At 43.2% G+C, this 14,160-nt stretch overlaps 1 protein-coding gene across 11 annotated transcripts in view; it reads left to right on the forward strand.

Moving 5' to 3' along the window:
• The window catches only part of OCA2 (OCA2 melanosomal transmembrane protein), a 381,861-nt gene that overhangs the window by 217,073 nt on the left and 150,628 nt on the right, over nt 1–14,160 (forward strand). For 9 of the 11 annotated variants that reach the window (XM_055099067.2, XM_003828056.5, XM_063596986.1 and 6 more), the window contains 2 exons: nt 10,738–10,797; nt 11,402–11,506. The exons of 1 other annotated variant lie outside the window; for it this stretch is intronic. In XM_055099067.2, coding sequence (XP_054955042.1) covers nt 10,738–10,797; nt 11,402–11,506 — 165 coding nt within the window. Of the gene's footprint in view, nt 1–10,737; nt 10,798–11,401; nt 11,507–12,951; nt 13,099–14,160 lie in introns of those variants that run through there. One more of the 11 variants, XR_004666399.3, reaches the window with a different exon arrangement.

Consider the following 14,160-nt stretch of genomic DNA (forward strand, 5'->3'; position numbering starts at 1 on the left):
ACAGAATTGGAAAAAAAAACTACTTTAAAATTAAAATGGAACCAAAAACGAGCGCATATAGCCAAGATAATCCTAAGCAAAAAGAACAAAGCTGGCAGCATCATGCTGCCCAATTTCAAACTATACCACCAGGCTACAGTAACCAAAACAGCACGGTACTGGCACAAAAACAGACACATAGACCAATGGAACAGAATAGAGATCTCAGAAATAAGACCGCACATCTACAACCATCTGATCTTCAGCAAACCTGACAAAAACAAGCAATGGGGATAGGATTCCCTATTTAATAAATGGTGCTGGGAAAACTGGCCAGCCACATGCAGAAAATTGAAACTGGACCCTTTCCTTACACCTTATACAAAAATTAACTCAAGATGGATTAACGACTTAAATATAAAACCCAAAATTATACAAATCCTAGAAGAAAATCTAGGCAATACCATTCAGGACATAGGCACAAACATAGATTTCATGACAAAAATGTAAAAAGCAATTGCAACAAAGCAAAAATTGACAAATGGGATCTAATTAAACTAAAGAACTTCTGCACAGCAAAAGAAACTAACATCAGAATGAACAGACAACCTACAGAATGGGAGAAAATTTTTGCACTCTATCTATCTGACAAAGGTCTAATATCCAGAATCTACAAGGAACTTAAACAAATTTACAATAAAAAAACCAACAACCACATTAAAAATTGGGCAAAGGACATGAACAGACACTTCTCAAAAGAAGACATTTATGCAACCAACAAACTTAAGAAAAAAATCTCAACATCACTAATCCTTAGAGAAATGCAAAGCAAAACCACAATGAGATCACACATCAGTCAGAATGGCAATTATTTAAAAGTCAAGAAACAACAGATGCTGGTGAGGCTATGGAGAAATAGGAATGCTTTTTTTTTTTTTTTTTTTTTTACCCGGCAAATTCATGTTTTTTTATAGGAAGTTTTTTTTGTTTTTGTTTTTTTTTTTTGGCTTAAAACTAATAGAAGTTTATTCTTTCACAGTTTTAGAGGCTAGAAGTCTGAAATCAAGGTGTCATCCTCTCCCTGAAGGCTCAGGGGAGGATCTGTTCCATGCCTTTCTCTTAGCTTCTGATGTTGCCAGCAATCTTTGGCAATTCTTGTAGATACATCACTCTAATCTCTGCCTCTGTCATCACATTGCATTCTCCTCTTTATGTGTATCTGTCCCTGTATCTCCTCTCTCTCTTTTTTTTTTTTTTTTTATTGATCATTCTTGGGTGTTTCTCGCAGAGGGGGATTTGGCAGGGTCACAGGACAATAGTGGAGGGAAGGTCAGCAGATAAACAAGTGAACAAAGTTCTCTGGTTTTCCTAGGCAGAGGACCCTGCAGCCTTCCGCAGTGTTTGTGTCCCTGGGTACTTGAGATTAGGGAGTGGTGATGACTCTTAACAAACATGCTGCCTTCAAGCATCTGTTTAACAAAGCACATCTTGCACTGCCCTTAATCCATTCAACCCTGAGTGGATACAGCACATGTTTCAGAGAGCACAGGGTTGGGGGTAAGGTCACAGATCAACAGGATCCCAAGGCAGAAGAATTTTTCTTAGTACAGAACAAAATGAAAAGTCTCCCATGTCTACCTCTTTCTACACAGACACGGCAACCATCCGATTTCTCAATCTTGTCCCCACCTTTCCCCCCTTTCTATTCCACAAAACTGCCATTGTCTTCATGGCCCGTTCTCAATGAGCTGTTGAGTACACCTCCCAGATGGGGTGGTGGCCGGGCAGAGGAGCTCCTCACTTCCCAGTAGGGGCAGCCGGGCAGAAGCGCCCCTCACCTCCCGGACGGGGCGGCTGGCCGGGTGGGGGACTGACCCCCCCCACCTCCCTCCCGGACGGGGCGGCTGGCCGGGCGGGGGGCTGACCCCCCACCTCCCTCCCGGACAGGGCGGCTGGCCGGGCAGAGGGGCTCCTCACTTCCCAGTAGGGGTGGCCGGGCAGAGGCGCCCCTCACTTCCCTGACGGGGCGGATGGCCCGGCGGGGGGCTGACCCCCCCACCTCCCTCCCGGACTGGGCGGCTGGCCGGGCAGAGGGGCTCCTCACTTCCCGGTAGGGGCGGCCGGGCAGAGGCGCCCCTCACCTCCCGGACAGGGCGGCTGGCCGGGCGGGGGGCTGACCCCCCCACCTCCCTCCCGGACGGGGCGGCTGGCCGGGCGGGGGGCTGACCCCCCCACCTCCCTCCCGGACGGGGCGGCTGGCCGGGCGGGGGGCTGACCCCCCCACCTCCCTCCCGGACGGGGCGGCTGGCCGGGCGGGGGGCTGACCCCCCCACCTCCCTCCCGGACAGGGCGGCTGGCCGGGCAGAGGGGCTCCTCACTTCCCAGTAGGGGCGGCCGGGCAGAGGCGCCCCTCACCTCCCGGACGGGGCGGCTGGCCAGGCGGTGGGCTGACTGCCCCACCTCCCTCCCGGACGGGGCGGCTGGCCGGGCGGGGGGCTGACCCCCCCACCTCCCTCCCAGACAGAGCGGTTGCCAGGCAGAGGGTCTCCTCACTTCTCAGACGGGGCGGCCGGGCAGAGACGCTCCTCACTTCCCAGATGTGATGGCGGCCGGGAAGAGGCGCTCCTCACTTCCTAGATGGGATGGCGGCTGGGCAGAGACGCTCCTCACTTTCCAGACTGGGCAGCCAGGCAGAGGGGCTCCTCACATCCCAGACGATGGGCGGTCAGGCGGAGACGCTCCTCACTTCCCAGACGGGGTGGCTGCCAGGCAGAGGCTGCAATCTCGGCACTTAGGGAGGCCAAGGCAGGCGGCTGGGAGGTGGTTGTAGCGAGCCGAGATCACGCCACTGCACTCCAGCCTGGGCGCCATTGAGCACTGAGTTAACGAGACTCCGTCTGCAATCCCGGCACCTCGGGAGGCTGAGGCTGGCAGATCACTCGCGGTTAGGAGCTGGAGACCAGCCCGGCCGACACATCGAAACCCCGTCTCCACCAAAAAAATACGAAAACCAGTCAGGCGTGGCGGCGCGCGCCTGCAATCGCAGGCACTCGGCAGGCTGAGGCAGGAGAATCGGGCAGGGAGGTTGCAGTGAGCTGAGATGGCAGCAGTACCGTCCAGCTTCGGCTCGGCATCAGAGGGAGACCGTGGAAAGAGGGGAGAGGGAGAGGGAGAGGGAGAGGGAGAGCAGGAATGCTTTTACACTGTTGGTGTAAATCTAAATTAGTTCAACGATTGTGGAAGACAGTGTGGTGATTCCTCAGAGACCTAGGGCCCAAAATACCATTTGACCCAGCAATTCCATTGCTGGGTATATACCCAAAGGAATATAAATCATTCTGCTATAAAGATACATGCACTTATATGTTCACTGCAGCACTATTCACAATAACTAAGACATGGAATCATCCCAAATGCCCTACAATGATAGCCTGGATAAAGAAAATGTGGTACATATACAACATGCAATACTCTGCAGCCATAAAAAGGAACAAGGTCATGTCCTTTTAAGGGACATGATGGAGCTGGAAGCTGTTATCCTCAGCAAGTTAGCACAGGAACAGAAAACCAAGCTCTGCATGTTCTCATTTATAAGTGGGAGCCGAACAAAGAGAACAATGGATAGAGGGAGGGGAACAACCCACACTGGATCCTGTCAAGGGAGAAAAGGGGGAGGGAGAACATCAGATAAATAGCTAATGCATGTGGGGCTTAATACCTACGTGATGAGTTGATAGGTGCAGCAAACTACCATGGCACACATTTACCTATGTAATAAACCTGTACTTCCTGCACATGTGTCCCGGGACTTAAAATAAAATTTAAAAAAGAATAAATATTTTGAAATATTACAAACAATTATAGTTTCAGAGGAGCAAGAGATTAAGAGAAAAAGATATTTGAAGAGGTAATGACAGAATTGTCAATCTTTGCAAAGACACATTTACAATTTCACAAAATTCAGTGAAAACACAGGATGAAATAAAGGAAAACATGCCTAGACACATCATAATCATAGTGCTGAAAACTAAAAATAAGGAAAATGTCTCAAAAACAGTGAGAGAAGAGTAATACATTACATGCAAGGGACTATGATTTGAATGACTGCAAATTTCTGATCAGAAATCCTGGAGGCAAGTAGATAGTGGAGCACCTTCTTTAAGTGCTGAAAGAAAAGAACTTTTAAGCCAGAATTCTCTATCCAGCAAAATAATCCTTCAGGAATAAAAGCAAAAAAGAGAGACATTCTCAGATGAAGGAAATGACTGGAATTCATTTCCAGCAGACCTGCTCTATAAGACATGTTAATGGAATTTCTGCAGGATGAAGCAAAATGATACTACAGAGAAATTAGATCTTTAGGGATGAAGAACAGCAGAAATGGTAAATAGTAGGTAAGTGTAAAAGATAACGTTTTTCCCTCTTACATTCTTCAAAATAGGTTTGGTGGTTGAAAGTATAAATTATAATATTGTCTGGTGAGAGTTTTAATGTATATAGTTGTAATATGTATGACAACTATACCATAAGAGGAAAGGGGAGAGGTAAAGTGACCTATAACATTTCAAGGCTTGTACATTTCACTTGATGCGATAAAACTTTGTAGAGAAGTTATGTATGTATATTTTAATTCATGGAGTAAGTACTAAAAATATAATTTAAAATATTAATTAAAATATTAATATTTAATACTTAATAATAATATTATTAAAAGCCAACTGATGAAAATAAAATATTCAAGTAACCCAAAAGAAAGCAAAAAAATGGGCACAGAAATGAATAAAAAAAGAGACAAACAGAAAATAAATAATTTTGTTGACCTGAATGCAGCTATATCAATAATTCTGTTAACTGCAGACATTCCCATTAACAGGAAAATATTGAGAAAGCAGATAAGGAAGTAAGGCTCTAATATATGCTGCTCTTAAGAGATGTACTTTTACCCTTGATCTTAGCTGAAAGGCTGAGCAATGATATGGGACATACTTTTAAATTAAGCATAGAGATATGTTGAAAGTAAATGAATGGAAAAATACATAGCATGCAAGTAATAAGCATAAAAGGCCAAAGTGGCATAGAATAAACTTCAATACACATAATGTAATTGGAAATAATGAGGGACATTTAATAATAATAAATGGGACAGATTATAAGGAAGATATAACAATTATAAATGTCCCTGGTAAATACTCAAGATGCAATTGGTTCACTAAAGTAAAACAAAATAGACAATTCCACAATCATAGAAGAAGATTTTATCACTCTTCAGAAATTGATAGAACACCTAGACAAAAAAAAATCAGGAAAGCCATAGAAGCTATGAATAACATTATCAACCACGTTGATTCAATTGACATTTGTAGAACACTATATCCAACAACCACAGAATTCAATCTTGTCATGTGTGCACAGTCAATTCACCAATATTATAATATTACATCATAAGGATTATATACTCTGACCACAACAAATTTAAGTTAGAAATCAATAGCAGTCTAGGAAAACCTCAATGTCTGAAAAGTCAATGATACACTTCTAGTTAAATCATGAGTCAAAAATGAAATCACAAGGGAATAAGATAATATTATAAAGCAAAATGTTGATGAAAATATATAAAAAATTTTTGAGTGCAGCTAAAGTTAGCTTAGAGGGAAACTTGTAGATGAAATACAACAGAAAATAAGAAAGATCTAAAATCACCTATCTAATCTAATGTTCTACTCTAAGAAGCTGGAATGGAAAGTAAAACTAAAATACATAGGAAGAAGAAACTAATAACCATAAGATCAGAATCAACAAAGTAGGAAACAGACAAAGCAGAAAAAAACCTACTAAGCCAAAAAGCTGGTTCTTTGAAAAGAAACAATTGAACACACATCACCAATATCATCAAGAAAAGAGAGGTGACCAAACACAAACTCTACAGGAATTAAAAAAAAATAAGAGAATCTATTAATAAATTTATACCAACACATTCAACAACCTACATGAAATGGAATAGTTCCTTAAAAAATACAACTTACCAAAATAGACTCAAGTTTTAATAGAAAATCAAAATAGAGTTATATCAATAAAGCAGCTGAATTAGTAATTAAAATTATTTACAGAAGGAAAAGTCCAAACACAAATGGCTTCCCTGTTTAATTTTCTCAAACATTGAGTAAGAAATAATACCAATCCTATAAATCTCTTTCAGAAAATAATGGAGGTGGAGGACAGTTCCCCACTTATTTTGTAGGTCTAGTATTACCCTGATATTAAGACAAAGGTATTACGTGAAAAGAAAATTACAGATCACCATCTCCCACTCACATAGATCCAAACAAGATATCAAATCAAATGCTATGGTATATAAAATAGTACAGCATAACCAAAAAAAGTTTATTCCAGAAATCCAAGGTTGATTTAACATTCAATAATTAGTATAATTTTCCATATTAACAGATTGCAGGAGAAAAACCATATGATCATTTCAATAAATGCAGAAAAAGCATTTGAGAGCAAACCATGAATTCTCAAACTGATGAAAGGCATTTTTGAAAAACCTAGAGCCAACCTTATACTTCATGGCGAAAAACTTAATTATTTTTCCATGAGACTGGCAGCAAGGCAGTCACCTTTTCCATTCAACAGTCAATGTACTGAAGGGCCTAGTTCTTGTAATATGACAATATAAAGAAATAAAGCACAGAAAAATGAAAATGAGAGAAGTAAAACTGTTCTTGTTTGTAGGCTATATGATTGCTTATGTAGAAAATCTCAAGTGGTCTACAAAAAATCCAGTACTACCACACTAATATATAAATTTAGCAAGGTCAGAAGATACAAGATCAGTATCCAAAAATCAATATATTCTCATATACTAGCGCATAATTGGAAAATATTTAAGGAACAATTGCATTTTTAATGATACCAAAACCCTAAGAAACCTAGGAATAAATCTTAAAAAAAAAGTATGCTCAAGATTCCTATACCAAAAATTACTGAGATATTTTGAAAAGAAATTTTTGTAAAAGATCTAAAGATCTAATGAAGAGATATAGTCTGTCTATAGATCAGAAGACTCAGTGTTGTTTAGTGTGCAGTTATTCCCACATTGACTTACAGATTTAAGTGCAATTCTAATAAAAATTGAACTAGGTTTTTCTGTAGAGAATGACAAGCTAATTACACAATTTATGTAGACATTCAAAGGACTAAATTCAAATAACTAAAGCATTTTTTTTTTCCAAAAGGACAACTTTTGGAGCACTTACCTGATTTCCTGACTTACTACAAAGCTATAGTAATCAAGACTGTGGTCCTGGCAAAAGGTAGATATAGATTAAGGGAACAGAAGAGAGAGTCCAGAAATAGACTCTGTCGATGTGTTATGTGTTATTTAAATATACAACTGATTTTAAACCACAGTGGCAAAGCAATTTATTTAAGAAAGAAAACAGTTTTTCAACAAATGATGCTGAATCAACTGGATATCTGTATAAAACCAAAAGAATGCTAGAGTTGATTTGTAGTTTTACTCCATTATCTGTTTATTTTAGTATCTTTATAGTGATGATCTCTTTTTCGTTGTTGTTTTTGGTGACTCTCTTTCCCACTTTCTACTTAAAATTATCATTTTCTCTTCACTTCTTTGGATTCAATTTGTTATTTTCTTAACTTACAAAGATGGATACTTAGCTTTTGATTTTCATGCTTCATATTTCCCATTGTGTATATTTAAGACTATAAATTTCCCTGTAGCTGCATCCCTCAAGTTTTCATGTGCATTTTGATTGTATTTACATTTTATTTATTCAAAATTATTTTAAATTTCTATTATGATTTATTACCTTAGTTTTCTTGACTAGCCAATTTTTGACTATTTGATTTGATTGAGAATTATTTAAAATTCTATTTCCCCTTTCCTGGCAGTTATATACTCACTCTTTTAGTATTTTTAGTGGTTTAATGTCATCTGGAGATGACAGCCTTCATTCTTAACTCATTAAGGGCCCATGTTAATTGGTACTTTTAAACTCTTCAACCCCTAATTTCTTTAAGCAAAATTCCTCTTTTATATTCAGTATCTATGAATTCTCATCCATGCGGTTTTGGGGTCTGGCTAAATCTGTTTTGGTTGTTTCTGCTCTCATTCATGCTGCTTGTCTTCTTGTGTCCCTGGAGATGCAAGATTATAATCTCATCACTTCATCTTATTCTGTGGGATTCCTGAGGGCCTGCAGGCGGGATGCTTTCCTCCAGAAACTGCTGTGTCTGCTTCTTCTGGATGCCAGGGAATAATTTTAGTGCATTTCAAGGATCTTGGCTCAATGTGAGAAACAGTGGAGCCTACAACCTCACAGGTGTTCACACCTCCTCTGACTTCAGTGCTTGATCAGCCTTGAGGTTCCAGGCAGTTCCATCCTGTGCCACTCAAGTCTTGCCGCTCCTAGACAGCTGCAGGAAATGTTTTCATGGGGAGAGAGATTCCTTGGAAAACCATACCTTGTCTTGCTAATCTAGAATGTGTTAAAAAGTATGTTTTATCTAGGGTCCATTTGTTTGGCTGAAGAAGGGACTCTTAGACCTCCTAGTTTATCATTTTGAAATAAGTGGTAGCAATGATTTATTGTATTGGCTTATTTCAGTGGGACAAGGATGTCAGGTCATTGCTGAATCAGCATTTCTGTGACAGACTAATGATGTTTCACATCCTGATTTATACTACACAATCATCTTTTCACTGTATAAGCTGATGAAGGAGACAAGTAATATGTATAATCTTCAACTGTACATAAACTTCACATACTGTAAAATACACATTGTATACCTACAGTGTTAGGCTTGATAGATAGGGATGTGCTAGATAATTACTTTATTTTGTAAAAGAGTGTATTTGTATTTTCTTCATATTTTGATTTTTTTTAAATTAAGAGATCATTTATTTTGAGCTGAGTTATTAGGTGCAATATTCAAGTTTTTTGAAGATTTTACTTTATTTTGTCTTACATTACATGGCGCCGAGCATGATATTTAGGATAATTATATGACACTAAATATGTAAATATAAATGTCTATAGGTACACATCAAGAGGTGCACACCATACTCTGTGTGCATGTGGGGGGCATATACACACACAACCATCTCTATTTGGTATTTGGCAGAACATTTTAATCTGGTTTAGGCCTCTGATTTTTCTTTCAACTGATGATATCAAACAAAATAAAAGGTATAGCTACATTCAATATTTTTTCAATTTTAAAGTGTTATTTAATAAAATTTGGATTATGATAAATTATTCGTTCCTTAACAGTGGGTGATTTTATCCCCCCCGGGAACATTGGTTCTTAACAGGGGGTGATTTTACTCCCCCAGAGGACAGTGGCTGTGTCTGGAGACATCTTTGGCTGTCACACTGGTGGTGGTGAGGTGCCACTGGCATCTAGTGGCACCAGGCCAGGGCTGCTACGCAACATCTTATAATGCACAGGCCAGCCCCACAGCCAAGAACGATCTGGCTCTAAGTTAGCAGGGCGAGGGTGAGAAACCCTGCTCTAAAGAGATTCTCCTTATGACTTAGTTGATATAAAAGCAAACTTGATGGAGAATCGTGATTGAAGACCCAACATTTGGGCTCCATAGCTTTTAAATGAAAGTTGGCTAACAACTGTACATGCAGATTGAGATTCTGAAGCTTAATTTAAACTTGGACAAGCTGGCCGGCATGGTGGCTCACGCCTGTAATCCCAGCACTTTGGGAGGCCAAGGCAGGCAGATCACCTGAGGTCAGGAGTTCGAGACCAGCCTGGCCAACATGGCGAAGCCCCATCTCTACTAAAAATACAAAAATTAGCCAGGCATGGTTGTGGGCACCTGTAATCCCAGCTACTTGGGAGGCTGAGGCAGGAGAATCACTTGAACTCGGGAGGTGGAGGTTGCAGTGAACCGAGATCGTGCCACTGCACTCCAGCCTGAGCAATAGAGCAAGACTCTGTCTCAAAAAAAAAAAAAATTAAAAAATTAAAAGAAAAAAGCGCAGACAAGCTGCTGTTTCCAATATTTGCAGTCTTTCAGCGCGATGGAATCACAGTGAAAAGGCCACACCCACAGAGGTGCTGGGCAGCTGAGCCACCGGCACCTGTTGCTTTCCGGTGACCTCCCACAGTGGCTTGGTCGTGAGCCTCAGGGCATCCCTGTGTGGGACCTTGGCCGCCTGGGCAGAAGGCTCCTGCGTCTCATCTTCTCTCTTCTACTCTTTCCTGCCTTTCCCTGAGTACAGTTTTCTGAATCTGCCTAGTACTGTGAAAATAGTTACATGTGCCAGTTAAATAGACTTTTCCTTCCTTTCTTTGAAGATTACAAAAACTGCATTAAAAATGTCTTTTAAAACTCTGTGATGTTTAAAAAGAAATTGGAAATGCGACTTTCTTGAAAGATCTATATGGAGTGGTATTTCATTATGTACGATTGAACAGTATCTTTATACACAGGTCTTAAAGAGAGTCTTCCATTCGGATTTAAATTTAACATGGACCTTAACTCAAATCAATGAGGGATTTCTGCCACTGCTGTTGGACTTTTTCTCCATGAATCTTCGTTGTGCATATATGATAGTAAATTATTTATAGACTGTGTATTTGAGTCTGATCTTTTATAAGAAGCAGGAATCTGGGCCTACCTTATGTTCACGTCTTTTCATTTTCAAGACTTTTTTTTTAAATCTTGCATATATTTTCGGTTCTAAACTGATTCTCACCACACATCCTTTCTTCTAGGCATTGGCACATCTCCACTTAATAGAATATGTTGGAGAACAAACTGCTTTGCTAATAAAGGTAAAATAAATGCTATAATAGAAGGCACTCCAGCCACTGTTCTTTGATTTTGTGAAAAAAATTAAAAAAAAAAAGCACTCTGGTAAGAACAGGTCCCATTAATTATGTAAAAAGGCACAGCAGGGAACCTGTTCTATCCTGTGCAGCCCAGAGATGAAGGGAGACTTTTTCCGAAGAATATGTAATTACAGATGCCTGCTCTTTTGCTTTTAGCCTTTATTTAAAGCCTGTCTGAGAAGGAGTGGGATTGACACCAGCCTCAGTAAATGAGTGCTGCAGGCGACCCAGCCCCAGGGGTCTGCCGGGCCATCGGGTCAATGTGACCAGTGTGCGCAGCCGCCACATGGGGATGAGGGGCAGGGTCACTCTGCCTCCCCATCCAGGGGGCTGGCAGGCCTGGGCATGGCTGGGCTTTGCTGGTAGAAACCCAGCAGAGGCTCCTGGTGTGGGTGTGGCCCTGGCTTGCACACCTATGTCCGCCTTGGTCTCGTGATGGGTAAGAGGAAGGACTAACACCCTCGGGCCCCTCTGAGTCTCGCGGCTGGTGGGTCTGACCCTAAGTGCATGCGATGGAACACTGCAGCTGCTATTGTCCTCCTTCCAGATGGTCCCAGAGGAGCAGCGCCTCACAGCCGCCATTGTCCTGGTGGTGTGGGTCTCAGCCCTGGCGTCGTCCCTGATTGACAACATCCCGTTCACTGCTACCATGGTGAGTTGCACGTGTCCATGTTGAGGGCTCAACTTTAGCCTGGACATAGCCTGGGTCTCACCCTCCCTTCCTAAGGCAGCAGAGGATGAAGCCTGCCCCTCTGCTGCACTCACAGGTGTAGAGGACAAAAGTAAGCAGAGCCCCGGGCAGCTGGGTGGGGAGCGCCGAGAGCCCAGACTGCAGGCTGGGAGCCGAGGCTCTGCAGCTGCTGTGGACGGCACGTCCTGGGGTGACTGGTGATCTCGAGGTCAGCCCCACTGAGAGCTGCCACCCCTCCCAGAAAAGGCTGTGCTTGCTTGCTTGCTTGCCTGCCTGCCTGCCTGCCTGCCTGCCTGCCTGCCTGCCTGCCTTCTTTCTTTCTTCCTTCCTTCCTTCCTTCCTTTCTTTCTTTCTTTCTTTCTTTCTTTCTTTCTTTCTTTCTTTCTTTCTTTCTTTCTTTCTTTCTTTCTTTCTTTCTCTCTTTCTTTCTCTTTCTTTCTTTCTTTCTCTTTCTTTCTTTCCTTTCTGTCTTTCCTTCCCTCCCTCCCTCCCTCCCTTCCTTCTTTCCTTCCTTCCTTCCTTTCGAAAATTGTGAGACATCAAAAGATAGAGACTTCCATCTTCATTTGCGGCGGAGGCAAAAGCTATTCTAACCAGCCTGTGTGTCTCCTAGTGCTTGGCCTGGGCAAGATCTTTCATTCTCTGTGTGGTCTTGAGCCCCAGCCAGGATTGGAGGTACACATCGAAGACCTTTAGTTGGGCAGATGAGCCTGTTCCTGGCGTGACTTCTGCCGTCACTGATTGCTTGGCTCAGGGCAGGAACTGGGAATCCAGGTGTGGCAAAGTAAAGATAGGCCCAGGGGCTTGCACACAAGTCGCTGGGGTCCTCTCACAAACACTTGAGGTCCCAGGTGTGCAGGGCACAGGCCAGAAGCCTGGTGAGCACTCCCCATGGCAGGACACAGGACAGGGGAGAGCCCTCTGTTCTTCTGACTCTGAGGGTCTCCCCCTTCCCCGCAGGGAACATCCCATGCAAGGGGGTCCCAAGACATCCCACCGCCCTATATAGTATTCTGAACAATGGCACCCCCGGGCTGGAGCAGCAGGCCTGGCTGTGTGGGGAGAAGGGCAGGCCAGGCTCATGCAGCGCCGACCTTAGGCGGATCTGGGAACCTGCATCCCTCGCTTGCAGCCTGGAATTTAGTTTCTGCCTAGGTTGGCCCTCTAGTTGCTTGGCTGTTGTTCTCCTTCCAGGGCCTGGGTGTGGTAATCCTGAACTAACTCAGTGGCTGTTATTTTTTTGGTGAAGTTCCAAATTGGAGAACTCTTGCGGCTGTTGTCAAATGTCCCGGCTGTGGCGCAGCTGGCTCCACCTCTCCCTGCACCCCAGGCAGGCTGATGCCTTCTGGCAGGGCTGCCCTTACCCAATCCTCAGCTTCATCCTGTGCATTCATCCTGTTCTCCAGGGAAACACAGTCCACAGGAGACTCCGCGCTGTCCCAGCCAATGAGGCCACAGTTGCGGACCGAGTGCAGGACCCCGACACAGTCTCCATCAGTGCTTCCTTCTGGCCCTGCGCTCACAGCTGAACCCCACCTCTGGAGGGCTCTGAGGTTTGCACCCAGATCCTTTCTGGGACTGAATTAGAAGAGCCCTAGCATTGATGATTTAAGTTGCTGCTTTTTCTGAGAATAGGACACTTTCACAGTTTTGTTCCATAAATTTTTATGACTACCTAAAATTTAACTTTAAAAAATGGAATCAGAGACAATAGTACAACAAATATCCATATGTTCACCACACAAAGTGAGAAAGTGTCAACATTTTATCCTCTTTGCCTCAGAATTTGTTGTGTGTTTTATTAAGAAATACAACATTACAGATAAACAGGCAGGTCTCTGTTCTTCCCCTGGAGTCTCAGGACCATCTCTGCCCTCATGAATGTGGGTCCCATCCATCTCTGCAGTGGCCGCTGTGGGGGTGCTGAGGGTGGGATGCTGGCTCTTGTGTGTCCACAGGGGCGGAAGCCACATACAGCATGACCACAGCAGCCACAGGGTGCAGAGGCGGACACACAGCTCTTCAAAGCCCATGCATCTCCCCTGAGTGACTGTGCCACGCTAGCATGAGGTGTCTGCAGTGGCCACATCATGGGAGGGACATGGGGAGCCACTGGGGTTTGCTGCCTCAGGCTGGAAGCGGCATGCAGCGATGGTCACAATCCTTGGGTGGGAAGGGGACATGTGGCCCTTCCCTGGAGCAGGGATCTGCGAAGTGGGTGGGCGTCGAGGTCTCTCCACTTTCCCTCAATCCCTTCTCCCCTCTTTTCCTTTGAGTGTCTTTTCACCACATTTTTAAAAAAGCTGTATTGAAGTCATTGACAAAAATCTGCACCTATCGAATGTATAAGTTTTCATGAATTTGGACATATATGTGTATACCTGTGATAATATCACCACAATCAGGTACTGAACGCATGCATCATCTCCATACATGTGCTTATGTGTATATATGTATGCTTCATGGTAAGAACACTTAACACCCATCTGACCTCTTAGTACACTTTGAAGTGCATGATACCATATTAACGCTAGGCACTGTGTCATACCACGGCCCCTGGAATGTACCCGTCTGGGATAACTGAAACTCTACCCATTGAGCAGCCTCTGCCCATC

Source organism: Pan paniscus, chromosome 16, assembly GCF_029289425.2.
Source record: "Pan paniscus chromosome 16, NHGRI_mPanPan1-v2.0_pri, whole genome shotgun sequence".
NCBI lineage: Eukaryota > Metazoa > Chordata > Mammalia > Primates > Hominidae > Pan > Pan paniscus.